Below are 25,291 nucleotides of genomic sequence, written 5' to 3' on the forward strand. Positions count from 1 at the left end.
GCGTGTACGTAAGCGCGCAAGCCCCACCCCCAAGCATTCGCTCCGCCCCCACCAAACCCAGCCCCTACCCCGGGCGGTCTCGCCCCTGCGGTGACGGTACTGTAATACACATGCGCACTCTCCTCTTTACCAACTTTGGGCCTCCCACCATTTTCCTCTCGCTCAGCCGCTTGAGCATGCGCAATTCGCGTCCTTCTAAGACTGCTGGCCTTTTCCCGCCCTTCTCTGGCCTTAGGAGGAAAGTCAGAGTTCACATTTCTTAGGGGATATACCTGCGATGGCGGGGAGATACGAGGACCAGTAGTTTGCAGATGTCATTTTGATCCTGAATCTGAAAGTTCAAAGAACATACTTTGGAATTATTTGCTAGGCCGAGGTCCAGGAGGCGGGAAAGGGCTGTGTGGGCGGAGGGTCGGAGGTGAGAGGTCAAAGGGCTGCGAAGGGGGCGGAGCGAGCCGGAGGCGGATGGCGGCTCATCATCTTCCGCTGCAGAGCCGCTGAAGCTGAGACGCGGGTCCGGCGCGTCCGGCAGAAGGAGGAGAGCGGCGGCGGCTCCAAACATGCACAGCCTGGCAACGGCAGCGGTGAGTGGTTGCGTCCGGATGTCCGTCTCAGCCTGTTTTCTAGCTCCCAGACCCGGGCCTTGAGTCCAGCTGCTTCTGCCCCTAGTCGCAAGGTCCGGGAGTCTCCATACACTGACCGTGGCGGAGCTGGACCCCCGCTATCCCCTCCCGACCCCTCTCCTGGCCTGGCGCGCGGCCTCGCGTTCTTTTCCGGCGCCGAGGCCTGGTCCCCGCGCTGCCTCAGCAGGCCATTCATTGATTCATTTGCTTTCAGCGTCAGTTTCTGGACTCCGGTTGTGTGTGCTGGGCGTCGGCGGGGATAAGGATAATTCCACGGCCATTCACTCTGGTCCCGTGATCCCTCAACTCCTCTCCTAGGCACATCTCAGTGGTTAGAAAATGGGCTTTTAGCTCAAGCCACTTGCTTTGCATGAGGAAAGCCAAAGAATATCTGACTTAAGGTTCTCTGTGTTTAAAGACTTTCTCGCGCCTCTCGTTTTATCTTTTAGCAAGAAAAGTGAATCATGTATTACACTTCCCTAAAGTCGTACTATGGTTTTCGGTTAAATTTAGAGAAAGTAGACTCTTTGGCCTACAAGCCCTGTATGATGTGGTTCTTAGTCACGTTTATTGGCTTGGTTTTTGTCATTTGCTCCCTAAGCTCCTATCAAAAAGTATATGAACTTTTCTGTTGCATATTCTCTACCTGGAATGTCTTTCTTAGGACTCTGCCTCCATACATGCACACAAGTCTACTTCAGAGTGACTTTTTCTGACCATATGCATAGTAGCTTTTAACCCCAACATTTTTCTCTGATCCCAGTGTTTAGTTACTGGACTTTTATTTATTTATTTTTACGTGTGGGTTGTCTGTCTTCTGGAAGTCAGGGGCAGGTATTTGGTGAGTCCTGTTTACTTGTTTTCACCATCGCTGGGACAGTTCCTACTACAAGGTAAGCGCTCAAATAATGCTGACTGAATGGCTCTTCTCACAACCAGACCAGAAGCAGTATAGTTTAAGAACACTTCCAAAGGCCAATTTCATTTTGTTTTCACCCAGGGGAAATGTTATCAGGAAAATAATGTACTGGGATTACATTATGAGACAACATGACATAATGGCTAGATAAAACATGAAAAACTACCTTATCTTCAAGTATAAAATGAAATATGTATGATAGTCATGCTTGGGAGGCAGAGGCAAGTGGATTTCTTTAAATTTTGAGGCCAGCCTTGTCAATATGGAGAGTTCTAGGCCAGCATGATAGCATAGTGATATCCTGACCAAAAAGAAAAACATTCTCCAGAGTGTGGTGGCAGCACCATCTGTAATATCAGCTCAAACAGGCAAATCACAAGTTCAAGACCAACCTGGCAATTTTATTAAATCTCAGAAAACATTTTTTAAAAGGTTGGAAATATCAATTATAGAATATTTGATCTAACATGTGTGACACCCTGAATTCAGTCTCTAGAGACTCCTCCCAAAAGTGAACAGTCTGATTGGCATGACTTTATGCTTTTAATCCCAGCACACAGGGAAGCAGAGGCAGGCAGATCTCTGCATTCAAGGATAGCCTGGTCTAATTGCTTCAGGAACCAGTGAGATGGCTCAGTGAGTAATGTCACTTGTTGCCAATCCTGATGACCTGAGGTAAATCCCCAGTACTCACAATACACACAAACTAACAAGCATTAAAAAAAAATTAAAGAACATACAGCTTCATCAAGTTGATTTTTTTTTTCTTTTTCAGAGCAAGTAATATTTTATATCCTGTTTCTGTTTATAATTGTTCAGGGTCTTAATTAAGCGACTAGTTTCCTTAGGGAGGTGTGTGTGTATGTGTGTGTTACTTAAGCACAAATAAAGTCTATGTGTAAGCCACATAGTCATTCCTTCATTACACAGCCTGATTGGTAACTGATGGCCAACTGTGTTTTTTTTTTCTGTAGTGGTTTTGCAGTTCTTAGAGGGAACACTGAGAAATCTCAGCACAGTAAGATTTGTTACAAAGGAACACGTCACACTTTCTAACTCTTGTGACCAAGAGTTTCCAGAAGCCACTGGGCAGTGTGTGTTTTGCTTTCTTATTGTTCTCATGATTATGTAGTTATGAGAATCTAGTCTTCTCCATACCTTTTGCCACTACTTCTGGGTTTCCTGTTACCCTTAGTTTTGACATTGGTCTGATTGGTGTCCAAATGAAATTCCTGGTCCTCTTTTTGATGATCTCACTTCACTAAGGTCTGGGAGCAGCCATGAAGGGAGGCAGGAGATGGCAGTCAACTGGCAGGCAGCAACTGAAAAGAAGCCAGTAGCTTTTTATGTTCCTTCTTCCCCACTTACACATATTATTTGAGACACATCTAATTGAAAAGTAGCATTGGTGGTATGGGAGTTCTTCCAGGTAAGATGGTGGAGCTCAGCATCTGAGCATACATGCGTTTCAGTACCAATCTTCTCTGTCTAGATTCTCATTTTCCTTTTTCTTTTTTCTCCCTAATGCATTATTTGAGTAGCTGTTAAAACTATGGCACATTAAGCCAACCATAGTGGTGCCTTCGGTCCCAAACTTGAACAGGAGCAGACAGATCTCTTCAAGTTCAAGGACAGCCAAGGCTACATAGACCCTGTCTTTAAAACAAACAAAAACTTGTGGTACGCTACTTAAAAAAAGTTCTCAATATATAATTCTTCAAACTATTTAGAGTGCCATATATAAATTTAAAAGCCAGCTTTTTAGGTGAGTTCTAGAAATTAAACTCAGATCCTATACTTTCATGTCAAGCACATTACTGACTGAAACATCTCCCCGGCCCTAAAGTTCCTTTTTATTTTCGTTTGTGTGTGTGTGTGTGTGTGTTGCTGTGAATCGGTACATAGGGCCCCATACGAACTAGGCAGGTGATCTACTACTTAGCAATTCCCAACTCTCTGTGTGTACACACGCACACACACACACAGAGCAAGGAAACCATCCCTTTAGCAAGGATATTGGAAGTACTATTAAAGGACAGTGCAGGGTGTTATTCACTAAAGAGACAGTTACAAAAGATACTGAGGTAGTTGACTTATAGTATGATCTTGCCATTATGAAATATATCCTAACATCACCATTATCATAGAAACAAAATTTGTTTTTTTCTACTTTACATGAACAGAAAACAGTTATTTGCAAAATTAATAAAGGATATGAGGAGAGATAGCTAACCAGGTAAGAGTACTTGCTGCTCAAAGCATAAGATCCTGAGTTCAGGTCCCCAGTACTCATATAAAAAGCCAGCTGTTACTACATGTCTGTAACCCCAGAGCTCCAAGGTTATGACAGAAGAATCACTAGGGTTTGCTAACTACTAGCCTAGCACTAGGTTCAGTGAGAAACCTTGTCTCTGTGTACACTTCAGCCCCACATATGTATATACCACACCTGCACTCTATTACTATGTAAATAAGTAGCATGCTAATGAAAGGTAGATTGATGACAGTTGAGTTACAAGGGACTATACAATATGCACTGGAATATAGAGCCCTATTTTAATCTTGGTCTGAGTATTGAGGATGGTAATTAATAGTCTAAATTAAATTTATCAGGTGATTTTTGTGACTGGGTATTAATAGTTGAACTCCAAATGCAAATCCAACTGTTAATAAACTATAGAGTGTAACAATAGTAAAGTTTTGTTATGGTTATAAGAAATAATTTCTTCACCTTGAAGGGAAGATGTTTGATTTCAATCACATAGACCAGATGGGGATACTGAAAAGTGGTTTTAGATAAATTGACCTCTGCTGAACATTCACTATGTGACCTTGAGCATGTTAATCCTTTATTAGCCTGTTTCTCAGGCTAAAGTGAATGATCCATACCTCCTACCAGTAGTTGCTAGAAAGCACAGGCCTCATCTGCAGCAGCAGAAAATGTCTATGGTTGTCTAGACCAGATTATGGGCTTACTGAACAAGGCCCTGGAGAGCTTTGTGGCGATAATAGAAATAACCTTTATCATAATTCTGATGGTCATTGAGATATGTAAGTTCATCAAAATTTAGTGAAATGTGAATTTAAAGTGGGTGTGTTTATTGTATGTAAATTATACTTAATATAAAATTGATGTCTTGGGGGCTGGTGAGATGGCTCAGCGGTTAAGAGCACTGACTGCTCTTCTAGAGGTCATGAGTTCAAATCCCAGCAACCACATGGTGGCTCACAACCATCTGCAATGAGATCTGATGCCCTCATATGGGTGTCTGACAGCGACAGTGTACTTACATATAATAAATAAATAAATAAATCTTTAAAAAAAAATTGATGTCTCTTTCTTACAACAGAACTAAATAATTTCTAAGATTCTTTTAACTACCTGAAGCTGGTAGTTAATACAGTAGCTCCACTTTAACCATGACAGAATTGAATGATTTACTATGGGCCACAAAACTCTATGATAGCACTGGAATTTTGGGGGAGTGGTGCAGCAAACTGGATTTTGGAGGTGTATTCAGTTTATTTACTTATTTCAGTTTTGAGGTTTAGGATTTCACTATGTAGCCCAGGCTATACTGGAGCTTGCTATGTAGGCCAAGCTGACCTTGAACTTGAAAGAGATCTATCTACCTGCCTCTTCTAAGTGATGGGATTAAAGGCTCATGCCACGGCGCCTGGCTTAAACTGGGTCTTAAGCCACTTCATGCTCCCAGTTTAGGATGTTTTCATTTATGGTGGTATTTAGTTATTTGTAAGTTAAGATCTTTTATGGGTTTTTTTTAATAATTTATTTTTATTTTATGTACTTGGTGTTTTGACTTGTTATGTCTATGTGAGGGAGTTGGATTCCCCTAGGATAGGAGTAAAAGTTAAGAGCTGCCATGTGTGTGTTGGGAATTGAACCCGTGTCCTCTGGAAGAGCTCTTAACCGCTCTAAAGTCTGTGCTCTTAATGGCTGATCCATCTCTCCAGCCCATGTTTTTAATTTTTAATTTTATTTATTTTGTATGTATGTGCATCATTAATGTCCTGAGTTATATTGTCATGTAATGAATTATGTAAAAATGTTTTATAGACTTTCACATGAAAATTTATATTAAGTGCTTTGTAATCTTATTTATAACTAGAGAATTTCTCCTAACATCAATGACATCCTTGATACTAGGTTTTCTTTTAGGGATGCCCTTTTCTGGCCTCTGGATACCCACATGCATGTATGTGCTATACACATATACAGACTCACATACACATAAATAAGTCTTTTTTTACAATCCTTTGTAACTCCTTTTCCAGAAAATCTGACACCCTTCTGGTCTCAAACATTGCATATATATAGGTGTGTGTTGCTCAGACACATATGCAGGTATAATACCTGTCTTAGTTAGGGTTTTACCGATGTGAACAGACACCATGACCAAAGCAACTCTTTTTTTTTTGAGACAGGGTTTCTCTGTGTAGCCCTGGCTGTCCCGGAACTCACTCTGTAGACCAGGCTGGCCTCGAACTCAGAAATCCGCCTGCCTCTGCCTCCCAAGTGCTGGGATTAAAGGCAGTGCGCCACCAACACCTGGTTTAGGGTGAGGCTCTTAAAGCCCACAATCACGGTGCCACACTTACTCCAACAGGGCCACACCTTCTAATAGTACCACTCCCAGGGCCCAAGCATATACAAATCATCACATTCCACTCCCTGGCCCCCCTCCATAGGCTTGTTCAAATATATGAGTCTATGGGGGCCATATCTAGTCATAGCATAATAAAATACATTTAGTCCAACTTCCAAAGTTCCCATAGTTTATAGCAATCTCAACAATGTTAAGTCCAAAGTTCAAGGTCTCTTCTGAGATTCATCCAATCACTTAACTGTAATCCCCAAAGCAAGACAGGAAACCAGCATGACTCTGGCATCTCTAACATCTTGGGATCTCCACGGCAACTTCAATGTTATAGCTTCTTGTTTCAATGTCTGGGATCCACATACGATCTTCTGGGCTCCTCCAAAGAGATGGTGTCACTTCTCCAGCTCTGCCTCTATGGCACTCTAAGCTCAGGTTGATCCACTCCACTGTCGCTGCTGTTCTTGGTGATAAACCCATGGTACTGCCATCTCCAATACACTGGGGTCTTCCCCTGCAACTAGGCTTCACCAGTAACCTCTCATAGGCTGTCTTCATGGTGCCAAGCCTCAACTCCTTTGCATGACCTCTTCAGTCCTGGCTGTCAACTGCAACGGAGGCTGCACCTTCACCAGCGGCTTTCCATGGCCTCTCACAGTGCCAGACCTCAGCTGCTCTTCTTGACTTCTTCATGCTTTCAAAACCAGTACCACCTGGGTGACCTTACACATTACCAAGTGCAGCTGCAGCACGAGGTACAACCTTGGCTATCTCTGGAACTCAGCTTCTTTGTGCTCTCAGAAAACACTTCTCAGAAGATTTCACCTCAGTGACACTGGTCTCTCCTTAATCACCGCTAATTTCTTAGCTCCAGCTAACCAGCATCAATTGTCCCAGTAGTCCCTTCTATTCTGGACTCTAAAATCAGAGCCATAAAGCCGAAGTTGCCAAACTCTGCTACTTGCAGGAGCTGGAACATGGCCCCTTTGCTCTATTGCATTGTCACTAGCTTTCCATTTTTCAACTCCTTCACTGACTAAGCTTGGCTGTCCTGGATCTTGCTCTGTAGATTAACCTTGAACTCAGAGATCTGCATGACTATCTCCTGGGATTAAAGGTGTGTATCACCTTCCCGGGATCTAAATTTAGCTTTGTAGGTTCTTGCCCCAAAGTCCCACTCCCTTAATTTGTTATCTCCTTGAATACAGGATTCAGCTCCATTTCACTTCCTGGTGCCCCTTTAATGCTCAAACAATATATTTTTTTATTTTCTCTTTCTAAGTTTATTGTGCTTGTTCAAAATGCTCTTCTTGAGATTTATCCAGAGAACAAAGTCTCTGCTAAGTGTTTCTGAGACTTTGTCAATGCAATTAATCTGAGTCTCTTCACCTTAGCCTCAGGCAGACTCTTCAGACAAGTGCAAAAAGTAGCCACATTCTTCACCAAAATACCATATACTACATACTGAAATTCTTCTCTGAATTCTCTTGGGCCCAGTCAGCACAGTTTAAATTACTCCTAACAACAAAGTCATATTCCTCCTAGAATGGCCCATTAAGCCCCATTTAAAGCATTCCACTGCTTTCCAAATCCAAAGTCCCAAAATCCACATTCTTATGAACAAAAGGATGGTCAGTCCTATCACAGTAATACCCCAGACCCTGGTACCAACTTCTGTCTTAGTTAGGATGTAACTGCTGTGAACAGACACCATGACCAAGGCAACTCTTATAAAAATAACATTTAATTGGGGCTGGCTTAGAGATTCAGAGGTTCAGTCCATTATCATCAAGACAGGAACAGTGCAGTATCCAAGCAGGCATGGTGCAGGCAGAGCCAAGAGTTCTACCTCTATCTGAAGGCTGCTAGCAGAATACTCATTTCCAGACAGCCCACAACCACAGTGACATACATACTCCAACAGAGCCATACCTTCTAAAGGCACCACTCCCAGGGGAGAGCATATACATTTGCACCATAATACCCATACACAATAGAAAGAAATAGGTTATTTATTGATTTATTGGTTAGGTTGTTTTAAGACAGTTAGTTTTAGGTCTTACTCCATATCCTTGGCTAGCCTAGAGTTTACTATCTAGACCTGGCTATTCTCAGACTCAGAGAGATCCACCTGCCCTGCCTCTCAAGTGCTGGAGTAAAGGCATGTACTTCTAGATCCATCCCTAAATAAGTCTTTTTTTTGGGGGTGGGGGAACAATTAGCTCCTATTTGTTTGTTTGAGATTATAGTATAATTACATAATTTCCCCCTTTCCTCCACACAAATTCTCCCATGTACCCTTGCTCTCTTTGAAATTCATGGCTACTTTTTAGTTTAAAGTCAATTATATATTACTATATACAAATATATATTTAATTGACTTAAGTACTGCTGTTACTAAAGTGGGGGTGAAATGAATAAGGATGATAAGAGGAATCCAGGTAGGCACCAAACTGCCCCCCTGCTGCTAGAATGGCTACAGAACTGAAGCTAGTGCCTTTGAGGGCCTCATTACGACACATTTGAGGTGGTTCTGGATCAAAGTTACATGGAGACTACAGCCTCCACAATCACCTCTGGAGGAGGTGGTTTTGAGTTTGAGGTGTTGGTCTTACAGGTGTCTACCACTGGCAGAGGTGCTATCTGCTGGCATCAGATTCAGCTCTGGGAAGGGAATATATGAGAGTGGGACCTGGTATACAAGTGTCATGGCATGTTATCTGGTGACTGACAGGAAAATTGAGGTATGGAGTTGCTGAATACAAGTCACAGGCTAGTTCTTAGTGGAAGAAGAGGTCATGGAGTTTACTGGTGGTGGTGTATGTATGACAAGACTTGGGAAAAAGTTGCTTGTATTGAGCAACATAGAAACTATATTGCTAATTTAGTTTCAGTGAGTCTTTTAGTTATTATGTTATAGGACTTGTTCTATGAAAGCTAGGTAGGCAAAGGACTTCAAGCTAAATTGTAGCCTATATTTCTGTTAATGTTTTTAAGGTGGTATAATAATCTAAACGTGTATCCTTTCTTTTTGTAGGAATGTGTTTTACTAATTTTTTTACTTAGCATGGTCCATATTGAGCAATGACTTTTCATAAAGGGCTACATAATATTCCATTATAAAGATGTACCACACTATACTAAAGTCATCTCTTATTGCTAGCTGTTTGTTAGTTTTTTGACTTAAAATATCACAATATTAAGCGTCCTAGTATATTTTTCAGTACAGCTCAAATACACCTATAACATAGCCTCCTAAACATGGGCTCATTAACTGTCAAACAGGTTGAGTTACTTTGCATCAAATATATGTGTTTAACAAAGCTCCTGTAATTTACAAATATTCGTGTTTATAAAGCACTACTGCAGGATAAAACTTGGTTTAGTTGTACTAAGTTGACATCTGTTTTCTTGTTTTCCCCTAAAGCCTGTGCCTACTGCACTGGCCCAAGTGGACAGAGAGAAGATCTATCAGTGGATCAATGAACTGTCCAGTCCTGAGACAAGGGAAAATGCTTTGCTGGAGCTTAGCAAGAAGCGAGAGTCTGTGCCTGACCTTGCACCCATGCTATGGCATTCATTTGGTACTATTGCAGCACTTTTACAGGTGAGTATGTATCCACAAGTAGGAATTCAGTCATGTTTGTCACACTTGTGTTTTTCTCTTCCTGTGCTCAAATGATTTTTGAAGACTTGAGAATGATTGTTTAAATATTAACATTTGTAAGACTCCATTTTTAAGAAGTCAGAGGTATTTGTTAAATGCATATTTGGGGGTTCTATCCAAGAGATTGAATTTAGTTGATCTGAGAAGCAGGCCTTAAAAATCTGTGTTTTACAAGTGAATCTAAGAACTACACTGAGAAGCCAGGCGGTGGTGGCGCACGCCTTTAATCCCAGCACTTGGGAAGCAGAGGCAGGCGGATTTCTGAGTTCAAGAGTTCGAGGCTAGCCTGGTCTACAGAGTGAGTTCCAGGACAGCCAGGGCTACACAGAGAAACCCTGTCTCGAAAAACCAAACCAAAAAAAAAAAAGAACTACACTGAGAAACAGCTTTTAGAAATTCAGCGGGGGTAGATCTGTTATAGCTGGGAAGAATATAGAAATCGTATGAGGACCATAGACATGGTTTAAGGGAGGAAAATGTTGAGACTCAGATGTGGCAACTATAGGATTAAATGTGTGTGACTGTGCGTTAAAGAGTGAATAAATGCATCTGGTAAGGTGGTTCATTGGATAAAGGCACTTGCTGCCAAGCCTGACGACTCGAGTTTAATCTTTAGGTACACGGAGAGATCCGAATCCTGCAGATTCTGACCTCTACACGTGTGCTGTTATGTGTACACACACTACAAAAATAAATAAATAAAATCAAGAATAAATAACTAAAATTTGGGTCAGGCCAGAGTGGTGATATGTGGGAAATAAGTTAATATGAAACAATCTTAAGATATCAAGGTATTAGATTAAATGACGATTATCATTAATAACATAAAGTTTCTTCCTAACACATGTAGCTAAGAATCTGTTAGTGTTATAAAAGGATTTGCAGCCAAAATAAACAGAACTATATTCAACATGGGTCTCATCATAAAGTAGAATACAACTTCTCAATCTTAAAAAATAAGGGTCCCTCAGTTAGCTACAGGGTCTGGAGAGATGGCTCAATGTCATGGTAAAGAACACTGGCTACTTTTCCAGAAGTCCTGGATTTGATACCCAGCACCTACATTGTAGCGTACAAGCAGCTGTAACTCTAGTTCCTGGGAATCTGACACCCTCTTTCTGGTCTCTGGGCACTGCATACATTCGATGCACAGATGCACATACAGGCAAAACACCAATATACATAAAATACAGTAAAATGAAGACTAGCTGCAAAGTGTAGGGGAAGTATAGGCGACCCAGTATTCCTAGAGACACATAGGAAAAGGTCTTGCCTACTTAGTTTAGTACACTTGTAATGAAAGGATAATTTAGTTTCTTTAAGAATTAAAATTACTATGCTGTGACACTGGTAATTTGTGATTCATTGCAGTCTGGGATTCTTTGCATTTTTCAGGAAATTGTAAATATTTATCCATCTATCAATCCTCCAACCTTGACAGCACACCAGTCTAACAGAGTTTGCAATGCTCTAGCATTGCTACAGTGTGTGGCCTCACACCCGGAGACCAGGTGAGTGTATTTTGAGTGTGTTGGTAATTTGGGGGTGGGTGAGTACTTTATAGGAACTTACATACCTTTGCTGAGTGATGAGAGAGGGGAGATGCAGTGTAGTGTATGGACAGGAGTCGTCAGAACTCTATTTTTTGCTCATTCATGGCAATAACTTTTTTTCTTACAGTTTTTGCAGTGTGTTGGATATTTTTAATATACTTTCTGGATATCTCTTGGCTTTTTTTGTGTGTGTAATGTTTTATTAGTTGGTGTTGGAGTTGGTGGGTATTTGTGGAGAAGGCTATTTGATTTGTTTTGAGACAAAATGTTTTTCTTTTCATAGCTGAGACTGGCCTTAAACTTTCTTTTTCTTGAGGTGTTTGTTTGTTTTTGTTGTTTGTTTGGTTGGTTGGTTGGTTGGTTGGTTTTTCGAGACAGGGTTTCTCTGTATAGCCCGGGCTATCCTGGAACTCATTCTGTAGACCAGGCTAGCCTCGAACTCAGAAATCTGCCTGCCTCTCTCTGCCTCCCAAGTGCTGGGATTAAAGGCGTGCACTACCACCGCCAGGCATTGTTTTTGGTTTTTGGGTTTTTTTTTTTTTTTTTTTTTTTGAGGGAGGAGCATTGTTTATTTGAAACAGAGTTTGCTGTGTAACCCTGGCTGTCATGTATCTCACTCTGTAGACCAGGCTGGCCTGGAGATCAAGAAAGATCCACCTGCCACTGCTGCCACTCCACCACTCCCACTCCCACACCAGCTTTGGCCTTAAACTGTTAATCCTTCCATCTTTGTCACCCAGGTGCTGAGATTATAGGTATGACATGTTTTAAAATGAAGCAAAATATAATTCCATACCTTTAACAATATAAGAACAGTTTACTAATTTAGTGATTTGCTATGTCTAAGAGGAAAGATTTTGCTCAACTACCTTAAAGAATATTTTCTGTTAGTGATTCAATCCCAAATATAAAACCAGAGCTTTAAACCTCCCATGGTTGTTCATACTTATAATTCCAGTGCTCAAGAGGCTTGCTAAAAAGTGAGGCTCTGTTCAAAAAAAACCAAAAGTAATTATTTTATGTTTACTTAAATCAGAGTCATCTTACAGCAGCAAAGTTTTAAAGAACAATGATCATATCACAGGAACGCTAATGTATAATAGGCACATGGGCACCTAGAAAGTACCAGAGGCAGCTGTAAACTATGGGAAATACATATGAAAATTGAACTCAGGTCCCAGCAAGAGCCATCTTTTCAGCCTCCTGAAGAATCTCTTTAGCACTAAAGTAGCTTTTGCCTTTTTTTTTTTTTTTTTTTTGAAACAATGTCTCTAGGCTAGCCCCAGACTCATGAACATGATTCTCCTGCTTTAGGCTAGGTTTCTGTGTAGATGTACAGCAACACAGTGCCTTTAGTATTTATGGCTTGATTTTTGTTTCTGGGGGTTGTTTGTTTGGCTATAGTTGATTACTTTTGAGTTATCAGTTTTTAAGGCATTTAGTGCAGATTAAAAGTAAATTGTGTTGATTAACCATCCTAGCCTGGGTTACTGTTCCACATTGACATGTTGTGCTGAGTCTTTATGGTGAGGACAAGAAAGTACCCTTCTCAGCAATGTAGACTTGTCTGGCTTCTGTGACTGGGTGCCAAGTAGCCCTCAACATCTCTCACTTCTGACAAATACATCTCCAAATATTAACACGTCTCCTAGGGGACAAAATTATACATTAAGAATGTTGGTCAACTAAAACCAGTGAAATTCTTCTCAAAAGATTCCTCCCCCTGGCAGTCTCGCATACTGTCTGAGACGTAGACATGGCTCTGGGTTCTGACTGTGGTTGTCTTTTCCTTCAGGTCAGCCTTTCTGGCAGCACACATCCCGCTCTTTTTGTACCCCTTTTTGCACACAGTCAGCAAAACTCGTCCCTTTGAATATCTTCGGCTCACCAGCCTTGGAGTTATTGGTAAGTTATTTTTTTTGTTTTTCTTGAGACATGGTCTTATGTAGCCCAGGTTGTCCTCAGGCTTACTATGTACCTGAGGATACCCTTGAATTTTTTAAATTTTTTATTCTTTAACCTCTGCCTGCAAAGTGCTGGGATTACAAGCACACTTCATCATACTTGATATGGTTTTTAATGTGGAGCTAGGGGTTGAACCCAGGGTTTTATGCATTCTAGGCAAGCATTCTACAGCTGACATTGATATTCTAGGTAAGTTATCAGGAACATTCTGTAAGCCTGAAATTCTCACTGATAATAGTGGTATAAGTTGTGTGTTTGGTTTACTTCTTGTAGCTGTTAATTTTTCATCTGTTTACTAGTAAATGCTTACAAACTTAGCATGCACCATTCTTTTTTTTTTTTTTTTTAAAGATTTATTTATTTTACATATATGAGTACACTGTAGCTGTCTTCAGACACCAGAAGAGGGCATTGGATCCTATTACAGATGGTTGTGAGCTACCATGTAGTTGCTGGGAATTGAACTCAGGACATCTGGAAGAACAGTTATTGCTCTTAACCACTGAGCCATCTCTCCAGCCCAGCAAGCATCATTCTTAATATTGTTAATGAAACTGTGAGAATCAGAAATCAAGATCTGACTTTAGCTTCAAATTAGAGAGAGTATTGTGTCTGGCAAGAACTTAATTTAATAAATCTTTTTTCTGTTTAAGGGTTTTTTTTTTTTTTCATGTATAATGTGCCTACATGAATTTCTCCCCTTTCCCTCTCCCTCTATTCCCCCTCCCTTTCCCTCTCCCTCTCTCCCCCTTTCTTTCTCCTTTACCTTTCCCCCACTCCCCTTCTCTCTGTCTTGTAATTCCTTGTAGCCCAGGTTCAACAATGTCTTCTTGCCTTAGCTTTCCCAATGCTGAAATTACATTCATGACTCACTGCATCTGACTCTTTTTTGCTTTTTGTTTAAATGGATATGAAATGAATTCCCTGACACAGAAACTACAGTCTATATGTCATATTCCTTGCTTTTGATGAACAATACAGAGTAAAAATAATTAGAAAGCCTTCCTTTTTTTTTTTTTTGGTTTTTGTGTTTTTGTGTTTTTGTGTTTTTGTTTTTCTTTTGTTTTTTGAGACAGGTTTTCTCTGTGTAGCCCTGGCTGTACTGGAACTCACTCTGTAGACCAGGCTGGCCTCGAACTCAGAAATCCGCCTGCCTCTGCCTCCCAAGTGCTGGGATTAAAGGCGTGCACCACCACTGCCCGGCTTAGAAAGCCTTTCTTTAAAATAACTTTGCTTGTCCATATTTCTTTAGGGGCCTTGGTTAAAACAGATGAGCAAGAAGTAATCAACTTTTTATTGACAACAGAAATCATCCCTTTGTGTTTGCGCATCATGGAATCTGGAAGTGAACTTTCTAAAACGGTGAGTGCTTTAAGTAAGAGTCAACCATTGTTTTGGTCTGGAGCTGCTACTTTGTAGCTCTAGCTTCAGATTTTTCACCTTCAAAATGTTTTGTCTTATTTGTAAGTGTATTTATTTGTGAGTGTGTGACTGACTGTGACATGAGCTCCTATGGAGATAAAGACAACTTTGGGGAGTTGGCTCTCACATTCTGCCTTGTCTCTGCTTTCTACTGCTGTGAGCTGCTCCACAGGCTTCTGGGCACTTGTGTCTCTGCTTCCCATTTCACCACACGGGTGCTGGGATGACAGGGGTCAAATTTGGGTCATCAAGCTTATACAGTCAGCATCTTAGTTGAGGTTTCTATTGCTCTGGTATTAGTCAACGGTTAAAAGTAACTTGGGGTTGAAAAGGTTTGTTTCCTCTTACAGCTTGTAGTCCAGGGAAGTCAGAGCAGAAAATCAAGGCAAGAACTGATGCAGAGGCCATACAGGATGCAGCTACTGGCTTGCTCCACATAGCTTGCTCAGTTTTCTTAAAGCACCCAAGACCACCAGCCCTCTGCACACACATATAGTGCACATAAACTCGTTCTCTTTCAAATTTGGAACAATCCTTCTGTCTCAGACTCCTGAGAGCTGGGATTATGGACTTGCACCACAGTACCAGGCTTGTATTTAATTTTTTTTGTGCAACAATTAAAACACTTTGTCCATAGTAGGCACAGGTTGAAATAAAGGTCTTCAGTCAAGTCTGTTATGATGTAATAACCTGGGAAATATTTTTAAAATACAGTTGTGGGGCTGGAGAGATGGTTCAATGGTTAACTACTATTTTTCCAGCATCTAAAGTTCGATCCCTATTACCCCTATGGTGGCTCACAACCAATTACAACTCTGATGTCCCCGTCTTTCCTCCCCAGCATTGTGTGCACATGGTGTACAGACATAGATGAAGGCAAATCACCCGTACACATAAAAATAGACAAATCTTCTATGAGTCTGGAAAAATGGCTTAGTAGTTAAGAACACTTGCTGCATAATCATGGCAACTGGAGTTCAGATTTCATTGCCCACGTACCAAATGTCGCAAGCTATATCCTGTGCACACCTATACCCCAGCTCTGAGCAGACAGAGGTAGGAGAATGTTAAGGCTTGCTGGCTTCCAGCCTACCTGAAAACAAACCCCAGGTTCAGGTAGAGACCCTGCCTGGAAGTAATAGGCAAAAAGTGATAGAGAAGAACATCTGATACCCTCTGGCTTCTGCACAGACCTGCAATATTACATGTACACATACTCATACAGACAAGTGCATGCATAAATAAATAAATAAACAAACAAACAAACTTTAATAGACGTAGATGTCTAAATCTAGTCCTGGTCCTACTATGAATGCTTTTCCAGGGTGCTAAAGTTTAGTTGGATGGGTGGATTAGTTGTTTGGCTGGTTGTTCATGTTTTTATTTGTATGTGCATGTGTCACAGCACACATGTGAAGGGTAGAGGACAGTCTATGGGAGTTGCTTCTCTCCTTCCAGCATGTGGACCTTGGTTATTGAACTTGGGTTTTCAAGGTCAAGTGTCCTTACCTACAGGAACATCTCACTAAGGTGACTAGTTGGTTGGTTTAAACCCTGCTAAGTAAATATAAAATGTAACTATTTAGGAACCAGGCATTATCTGCTAAACTAGACACAAGCCTGTTGTATGACTCCACAATCTCACACCAGGTATGTTCTCAAGAGAAATGAGCTCTTATGTATGTCAAAATATGTACTAGAACATTTATAACATTTCTTTTTTTTTTTTTTTTTTTGGTTTTTGGTTTTTGGTTTTTCGAGACAGGGTTTCTCTGTGTAGCCCTGGATGTCCTGGAACTCACTCTGTAGACCAGCCTGGCCTCGAACTCAGAAATCTGCCTGCCTCTGCCTCCCAAGTTCTGGGATTAAAGGTATGCACCACCACTGCCCGGCAACATTTCTATTTTTAAAGATTGAAAAGTTATATAGTCAAAAATAACTACATGAAAAAGTGTGATATATGTAGTGCCGATGGTTCTAATTATATTAAGCAAAGAAACCAGCACATGGATTTTTACTGTGACTCCACCTAAGTGAAGTTCAAAAACAAAGAAAAGGGCTAAGAGCAATAAGAGCAGTGGCTCTTCCAGAAGACCTGGGTTCAATTTTTATCATCCACATAACAGCTTACAGCGATCTGTAACTTCAGCCCCAGTGGATCCAACATGTGCTCTCTCTGGCTATCATGGGCACAAAACATGCACATGGCACACATACATGCAGACAAAACAGTCAACCAGCCAAGCTAGATGGTGCCTTAGATTTTTAATTATTGGTGGTTACCTGTAAAGTATCTGTATTATCTGGGAAAAGATACAAGGTAGTATTAAAATTCTGAGCTGCTGGAAATGTTCTGTTTTAAGCTGTTGTGATGTACAGATATGGTATACAGACTAAAAGTTCACCAAATAATACTCTATTAGTGAATTTGTTCTTTGCTATGGTTTGTATTAGTTGCTTATTGCTGTCATGACAAATTAGCAGAAGTAAGTGATGGCTTAATTTATAAACTTATTCTCAGTTCTAGAAGTCACAAGTCAGTTCTAATAAGCTAAAATCAAGCCAGGTAGAACAGGGCCAGGGTTCCTCTAGAGGCTATAGAGGGGAGTCTTTTTACATGCCACTTTACTTCTAGAATTATGTTCCTTGTGTTCTGTTACACATGGTTCCCTTCTGCAAGCAGTCAAGCATGTTCACATTTCATTCTCTTGTATTCCCTTCTTTGTGGTTAAATTTCCATCTCTCTGTTAGAATGATGTTTAGTGATTCTGAGGACCTGTGTGAGTAATCTCTCTAGCTCAAGATCCCTAATTATATCTGCAAAGACCCTTTTGTACATATGAGACAGCACTCTCAGGGTTTGATGATTAAGATTTAGCTACCTTCGGAGTCTATTACTTGTTATACCTCATATATACAGTCAGGTCTATGCAGTGGTATACCTCAGTGGAGCAATGACAACAGCTGTTCTGATGGCATCAAAGAAAGATAATTCTTATCCTAATTGTCTCCAATGTGTCTCCTGCCTATAATTCCAACACTATGAGTTTGAGGCTAGCTAGCCATGGTTTCAGAGTAAGACCCTGTCTCAAACCTTTTCCCCAAAATAATGACTGTCTGATTTAAAATAGGAGCGGGGGGAGGGGGGGACTGCGGGTTGAACCGCTGTTCCAAGTTGGTTTGGGATTCACTGTGTAGCCAAGGCTGGCTTCAAATTTTATGCAATCCTCCTGGTAATTATCTAGGGCTTTCCCTTTTATATAAAATGAGAATAGTGGCATGTACTTTGTGGACTCAATAGGAAGAGTCAAGCCTATAAATAACCTTTAGAAAAAATCCTGACATAGTAATTGTTCGGTACGGTAATATTTGTTCTGATTGTGTGGTGCTTGATAAAGTTACAGAAAATGTGCAGGGGACTCCGCTTGTTCTATGCTTTGAGTGCTGGTCATACCTAGATGTGTGAGTAGTAGTCACTGAAATGACACGTCTAAGCAGCTCTTCAGGCTTCTTTGTTTTAATCCAGGTTGCCACATTCATTCTCCAGAAGATCCTCTTAGATGACACTGGTTTGGCTTATATATGTCAGACATATGAGCGGTTTTCCCATGTTGCCATGATCTTGGTGAGTTCTTTCCTTAACTCTCTTCGAAATTTACTTCATTCACAAAGCTTAGTCCCTTTGTAACTAGCTCAAAACTTAGTCTTCTAACTAGAAATAACTGTTCTGGCCAGGTACAGTAGTATATGCCTGTCATCCCAGTATCTGTAAGGCAGAGGAAGGCAAAAGGATGACTGTGGGCTTGAAGCAGCAGCATGAGTTTCTCACTAGCCAAATGAAGAAGTGGTGACCTATTCCAAAAATACTAGCTGGAATGGTAGTATATGTCTTTAATCCCAGAACTCTGGAGGCAGAGGCAGGCAGATCTGTGTGAGTTCGAGTCCAGCCTGATCTATATAGCGAGTGCTTAGCTAAGACCACATATAGAGATCGTGTCTCAAAAGGGTAAAAAAAAATCTCGCAAACTTTATAATGATCTGATCTCTGGTGTCAGTTCTAATTATTTTGTGACTTCTTTGTCCCCCTACCTTTGTTTTGGGTAAAACAGGGTAAAATGGTCCTGCAGCTATCCAAAGAACCATCTGCCCGTCTGCTGAAGCATGTAGTGAGATGTTACCTTCGACTCTCAGATAATCCCAGGTAAAGATTTAACAGGAGTTAGAAGATTTGAGGGAAAAGAGGCTCATGAATGGATTCCAGTGTTACCGCTCAGATCCTCTGTCTTGAGAATTGGAACACATATAACTTTAGTTTATTTAAGACAAACTTAAGTTCCTGTTAACATCTAAAAATCTGACTTTAAAATGCACTAGTTAGATTTTCCTGTTGTAACTGTGTTCTACCCTGAAATTCCCAAAAGCCCATGCAATTTCAGGGGAGGCTGGTGTGGTTCGGGCTTTCTATGGCTGCTCCAGGTAATCAGAGTGTACTTTGAAGGTCCCTTGCAAAGTTCTGTAGCCTAGAGGCTTTTTTAGCTTGCTGTTCTCTGCTTCCTGTAAGCTGTTGAGCTTATTACTTTTTCTTGGTAAGTTCAAGAACTCTGCCAGAATCGTGCACTTTGTAGATGTAATACACTTCAGAAATGTTTGACCTTTTCTATTAATCCATAATTTATGATGAAAGCTACATGTACAGCTTCTGCTAAGCCACATAATGGAGTGCTTTCTGAGCTCCTAAGAATCAAATGGCCTGACTAATGTGAGCTGCTCTCTAGCCACTGAGGTTATTTGAGCCCTAGCTATTCTTTGATCATTTTGTCCTGTTTTTCAATACCCCCAAGTTTGCAATATACTTATTAGAAATTATACCTGCTTGAGTATAATAGCGGTAACTGTTCAGAACAGCTCTGTATGGAGCTGGCATTTGCTTATTTTAGACTTCTAGATTAAAAACTGCTACCATAGTTTTTACTATTCATTTTTTATTAAGGTTTTCAAATATAAGGTTGGAACACTTCTGTAAAGCCATAGCTGGTGTTAGTGTAGGATTAAAATTGGTTTATCATACAAATGGGGTCATATCTGCTGTTAGTGTACAATTGTTTGAATAATTTCATTTCTCATAAACTATATCTAATGTTATTTTGACAATATTTATCATAATAAATCACTCCAAAACAAAGTTTGGAGTGAAGTGAACTATTGTATCATATTATCCCAGTTTCCTTTTGCATGAAATTCTGCGTTAGGGTGTGGTGAATATTTGTGGACTACATAATACTTGATTTAAGGAATCTAGTAGTTTCTTGGTGTAACTTGATAGCCATAGATTCCTAGGAGGTTATATATTTATATCTAACAAAGGGGGTTTTCCCAGCCCCCAGATGTGGGCTTATTTGTTGTCTTTCTGGTTGGTTTGTTTGTTTCTGATGTAGGGCACGTGAAGCACTCAGACAGTGCCTCCCTGACCAGCTGAAGGACACAACCTTTGCCCAGGTGCTAAAAGATGACACCACCACGAAACGCTGGCTTGCACAACTGGTGAAGAACCTGCAAGAGGGCCAGGTCACCGATCCCCGGGGAATTCCCCTGCCCCCTCAGTGATCCTCGATGTTCCCTTTCACTACTCTCCTACGTTTGGGAGTGAGAGTGGAACCTATGAGGAAAACAGCTCAGGTTTTATTGCTGACTGGGAATAGACAACCTCAGTGCTGAACTGTACTGGAGAAAGGGGGCAAAGTACTCCGCTGAGGTGTGTGGGCTGACTGGAGGTCCTGGATCCCCCTGCTGCTCCCAGGAATTGGGCTCCTGACAGCAGTCTGCTACCACAGCCCCAGGAGGGTGTCAACACCAGCAAATGCTGTATTTGCAGCATGCCCAAGATGACCCTGCTCCTGAACCTCTACCCAGCCACTGGTAAAGAGGAGACGTGGTAACAGCAGCAACACTCTAGGCATGGAGGCACCTGGGACCAAGCCATGTGGCTTTTTTTTTTTTAAAACTTTGCCTTCCTGGACAACTCATGGTGTGTCTCTTAATTCTCTCTCTCACAGTATTTGTTTACTTTGGGTTTTTGTTTTTAATCTCAAAAGAGAGAGATGTGTTTAATGGACACAAGCTATAGTTTTCAACAAAACTTTGTCAGTTGGCACTGTTTACAAGTCTGTTAGCTGCATAAGCTCAATAAAAAGTTGGTCTGGGCATTGCATCCCCTCTGGCAGACTGATAGCTGCATCAGGCTGTTGGGTGGAATGGGAGGCAGAGGAAGAGGAAAGCCAAAGGCCAAGCAGGAACTCTCTGCCTATTCCCTCTGCTCCTGTTCTTTACCTCCCAAGCCTGGCTGCTATGAGGACATTCACTTTGGTTCTGGCTTCAGCTGCTAGCCTACTCAAATCTCAGCGCTTTCCCCTTTTTTACCACTTAGACTTAAAGCAGATGTCTTAATTTACTCAACTTTCCCTAAAAGAATTGTATTGGGGCAGGAGGGATGGCAGTTCTTCAGATTCAGGTCTTCAAAGATAATTTTCAGGTGTCTTCTCAAACAGAGCAAGCACCTGAATCCAAATGGTAGGCTACTTGACCCTGTTCTCTGGCGCCATCAGTGAGTTTCAGTAGCGCCATCTCTCCTCGTGATTGTACTTGAAGCAGTATTAGCTGAATGAGTTCCTTCAGATGTAAAATGAATAGCTGGACTTGCTGGCTTAGTCTCCTCTCCCTTTTAACACACTTTCTTTGGTCTATGGAAACTACAGGGTTACCACTGAAATGTTTACTTGTTGATAGTGTCAGAATTCCCCTTCCATCTCCATGGGCTTGACTGTAAACCTGTTACTGTGAACTGCTTTTCTTTCTGCAATCCTTCCTACCGTCAGCCTTTGTTTTCTTATCCTCATCTCCAAAGATGGGATTATTAATTCAACTCTAGAGAGAGCCCAAATCTTCAGCCCGTGTGTCACACACTTGAAGATGTCTGTATTAAGTTTGAAGAGGTTATAAAGGGACAGATGCTCATAGAAACCTTTGCAGAGGCAGTTGTGCTAACCCAAGGGCTCTTTAAGCCGACTTTCACATGGGGAGCCGGCATTGTTCATTGGTTTCTGTCTTTAGAGCCAAGAAAGTAGTAATTAAGTAGCCTGGATTTTGGGAGGGTAGAATAAGCATTTATTCCCCTGCCTTCCAAATTGAAGAGGAGGACCTGGCCTCAAGCTTGAAGAAGAAAAGTCTCAGAAAGCAAAGAACATCACCACCTTGATAAGTGTCTTGACTCACTCCGCAGCTTGTGATCTGAAAAGTTCACTAGGGTACTCTGATTTTTGAAATCTGCCTTCCTGCTGAACTGAAGTCTCATTCTGCTTAACTGGGGAAGCAGCTGAGGCTTGGGGCTTTGCTCCCTAGGACATTCTCTCCATCGTTTGGTGCGTTGGCCATGTTACTGTGCCAATAGTGTCTTAATTCATGTCCCATCTATCCTCAGCTGGCCTTGGACCTACATAGGAGTTGAATGGGGAGGGGGTGCAATGGGTCTTACTTCCTGTGGTTGGTCCTGATGTTCTATGTACTATATAAAGAGACCCCTCCCCTTATTTTGTGTTTCCATCCCTCACCCTCAACAGGATTAAAATAAAACATGCTCTGTTTTTTTTTTTTTTTTTTAAAAATATTCTTTTAGTTGGAGAGTTCGTTCATTCTGTCAGCATAGAAATATCTGGGCACTTTAATCTGCTTATCATTGTTAGACCTGCCTCTCTACCCTAACTACTTAACACACAGACTGTCCTGTTAAGAGGACCATTGTGGTTTCTTTGTGGATAGATTTTTTTTTTAGGCAGCTAGAAGGCTACAGCTGATCATGAAAGGTGTCTAGGATAGTGGACCTTACCTGATAAAGTGTCTCTTGCACAGGCAGAACCTCACTCCTGGCTTCTGTGCCTGTGATTAGGAGAGATTTCTGTAAGTAAAGAGGTAGTGCTTTATTTATTATGAACTTTAAATGTTAGAGGACATTTTCAGAGTTGATCTTATGCCTGGCTTAGTAGAATACAGTGAGCCCATTTCCACCTTCTTTTAAGGACTTTAGAGAGCAAGTACTGCTCTGGTGGTAGGACAGGGCAGGAGAGGCATCTGCAAGCTTCAGAGGGCTTTTCTCTCCATATAGGATCTCCTTGCTTGCTATTGCGCTGCTCAGAAGTTGGGAAAAGGACAAAACTCTTACCAAGAACCATGGAGAGGCTGGGGATGTGTCTCACTGGGTAACATGCTTGCTTGCCATGCAAGCATGTGGAGACCTGAGTTCAAATTCCCTATTATATAAACAAACAAAAGCTGGGTATTCCAGCACACCTGTAACCCAGCACAGAGGGGCACAGAGACAGGAAAATACTAGGGGCTTGTGCCTAATCAGTCTAGCCAAAACAGCAGTCTTTGGGTTCAATGAGACCCTGTCTCAAAAATATGATGATAGAAGTCAGGAATGTACATTCAGAGGGCTGAGCCAGGTAAATCTCTGTGAGTTTAAGGCCAGTTAGTACATAAAGTCATAGTGAGTTCTAGGCCAGCCACAGTGCATAGCTACCCTATCTTAAAAAAAAAAAAAAAAAAAAGGAAAGAAATAAGATTTCCAATATTGCCAGGGGGTTGAGGGTAGCACACATCTCAGCGCCCAAGAGGGAGAAGCAGGTGGATGTCTGAGTTAGAGGCCAGCCTGGTCTACATAGTTCCAGGACAGCCAGAGCTACATAGTGAGACTCTGTCTCCAAGAGGAAAAAAACAAAACACCATTGGGTAAAGGCACTCATCATTAAGCCTGATGACTTTTCAGTCCCTATGACCCACATGGTGGAAGGAGAGAGCTGACTCCAGCAAGTAATCCTCTGATCTCAACTGGGACTCGTCTGTGCCTCTCCGAATATATAGACAGACAAATAATGTAATGAAATAAAAATATAACCTCTAGTTCATACCTCACAGCTGAAAATCACTAACTTCATGTCAACATGAAAAAGGGAAAATTTAATATGAAGAATAAAAGCAAAAGTCTTAAAATGGGAGGGGGAGCCCTACAAATTAAAAACTACTTTGAAAAATCAGTGGACTTAAGCCCTAACAGACTAATCAGAACTATTAAATGTGTCACTTTAGGTCTGGGGTGAGTGTTTGCACTGAAGGCTTGGGAGATGACTCAGTAGTAGGTCAAGTACTTGCTCTGTGTCTCAGGTTTGTTTGCAGTATGATAAAAGCATGACCGAAAAGCAATTTGGGAAGAAGATTTATTTCCCTTACAGATTTCAGTCCATCAAGGGAAGGAACCTGAAGACAGGAACTGAAGCAGACAGAGACTGTAGAGGAACACTGACTGGGTTCCGTAGCCTAGTTTTGTTTTTTTATACCACCCAGGACCATCCACTCAGCCAACACACTACGTAAATCTAGTCTCTTGAACCTAGGTGCATGTAAAAGCCATTGGCGGTAGTGTGCATGTATAATCCCAACACTGAGGGGTCAGAGACAGGTGGATCCTGGAGGCCTTTCTGGTCATCTAATTTAGCCAAAATATTGAGCTCCAGGTTCAGTGACAAGCTTTCTCATAAAGTGGGAACTGGTGAGGTAGCCTGAGTTAGGTCCCCAGAATCCATGTAATGACAGAAGAAAGGAACTCTATCCGTTTTTCCTCTGGGCCTCACACATGGACCATGGCATAGCACCCATATAACCAGATAGTATTTTTTAAAAGGAGAGAAAGTCACCCAGTATCAGCCTACACATGCACAAGGTCAAGTGCAGGTATACTCACAATCGGCTACCACATCAACAATGACGTTCCTGTCCTAGAATCGCCAATAGGGTGATGTTATAAACAGAGGAAAGAAATAGGTTTCAGTTCATTTTTGAAGCAATGACACCTAGCTACTAAAACCTGTCAGGAACATCCTAAAAAACTAGGGACCAACTTCTGCCATGAGCGTAGACATACAATTCAAAGGATCATATTTAGCTCAGTCTAGTCCTCGATTTGTGATTCAACTTTCCCAGCTTCCCAAAGGCCTGGGTTTATAGGCATGTGCTACTGTACCCAGTAATGAGGACCAGTCTCTTCAAATGAAAATGGGAAACTGGGTATGGTGTCTCATACCTGTAATGGCAGTTGGGAACTGACACAAGGAATGCTGTGAGTTCAAGGCCAGCCATGTCTTCATAGATTCTAGATTATTGGCTACAGAATGAGACCCTGTTTCAAAATCTGAACAGTAAGGCTGAAGAGATGACGCTCTGTGGTTAAGAACATTGGCTGAGCTTCAAGAGAACTTGGATATGATTCCCAACACCTACACAGCTGCTCTCAAGTGCGTGTAGCTCATTTCCAGAGTGGTCTGACACCCATTTCTGGCCTCTGCAGGCATAAGCATGTAAGTGGTACACAGATATACATGCAAGCAAATCACTCATATACATAAATACCATTTTTAACTGAAAAATAAGGAAGCAAGGGGCTACACCTCACTAATAGAGCACATACTTCAGGCCTT

General features: G+C 41.4%; 1 protein-coding gene across 1 annotated transcript; it reads left to right on the plus strand.

Annotated features, from left to right (window-relative positions):
• The first annotated feature begins 144 nt into the window (after nt 1–144).
• On the plus strand, nt 145–22,405 carry Cnot9 (CCR4-NOT transcription complex subunit 9). The gene is made up of 8 exons (XM_028760614.1): nt 145–584; nt 9,589–9,768; nt 11,224–11,339; nt 13,177–13,286; nt 14,599–14,708; nt 18,295–18,393; nt 18,878–18,969; nt 20,204–22,405. Exons 1-8 carry the CDS (start codon nt 561–563, stop codon nt 20,370–20,372), a joined length of 900 nt encoding a protein of 299 aa, XP_028616447.1. The 5' UTR covers nt 145–560; the 3' UTR covers nt 20,373–22,405.
• Nucleotides 22,406–25,291: the final 2,886 nt, after the last annotated feature.

This window comes from Grammomys surdaster, unplaced genomic scaffold, assembly GCF_004785775.1.
Source record: "Grammomys surdaster isolate TR1022 unplaced genomic scaffold, NIH_TR_1.0 126546, whole genome shotgun sequence".
NCBI lineage: Eukaryota > Metazoa > Chordata > Mammalia > Rodentia > Muridae > Grammomys > Grammomys surdaster.

What these genes read in the sequence shown, in the direction of transcription:
- Cnot9 (XM_028760614.1), top strand. Translation starts at nt 561, where the DNA reads ATGCACAGCCTGGCAACGGCAGCG. An exon ending in GCCTCACACCCGGAGACCAG is followed by an intron (nt 11,340 to 13,176) that starts GTGAGTGTATTT and finishes CTTTTCCTTCAG; the next exon opens with GTCAGCCTTTCTGGCAGCAC. An exon ending in CGACTCTCAGATAATCCCAG is followed by an intron (nt 18,970 to 20,203) that starts GTAAAGATTTAA and finishes TTTCTGATGTAG; the next exon opens with GGCACGTGAAGCACTCAGAC.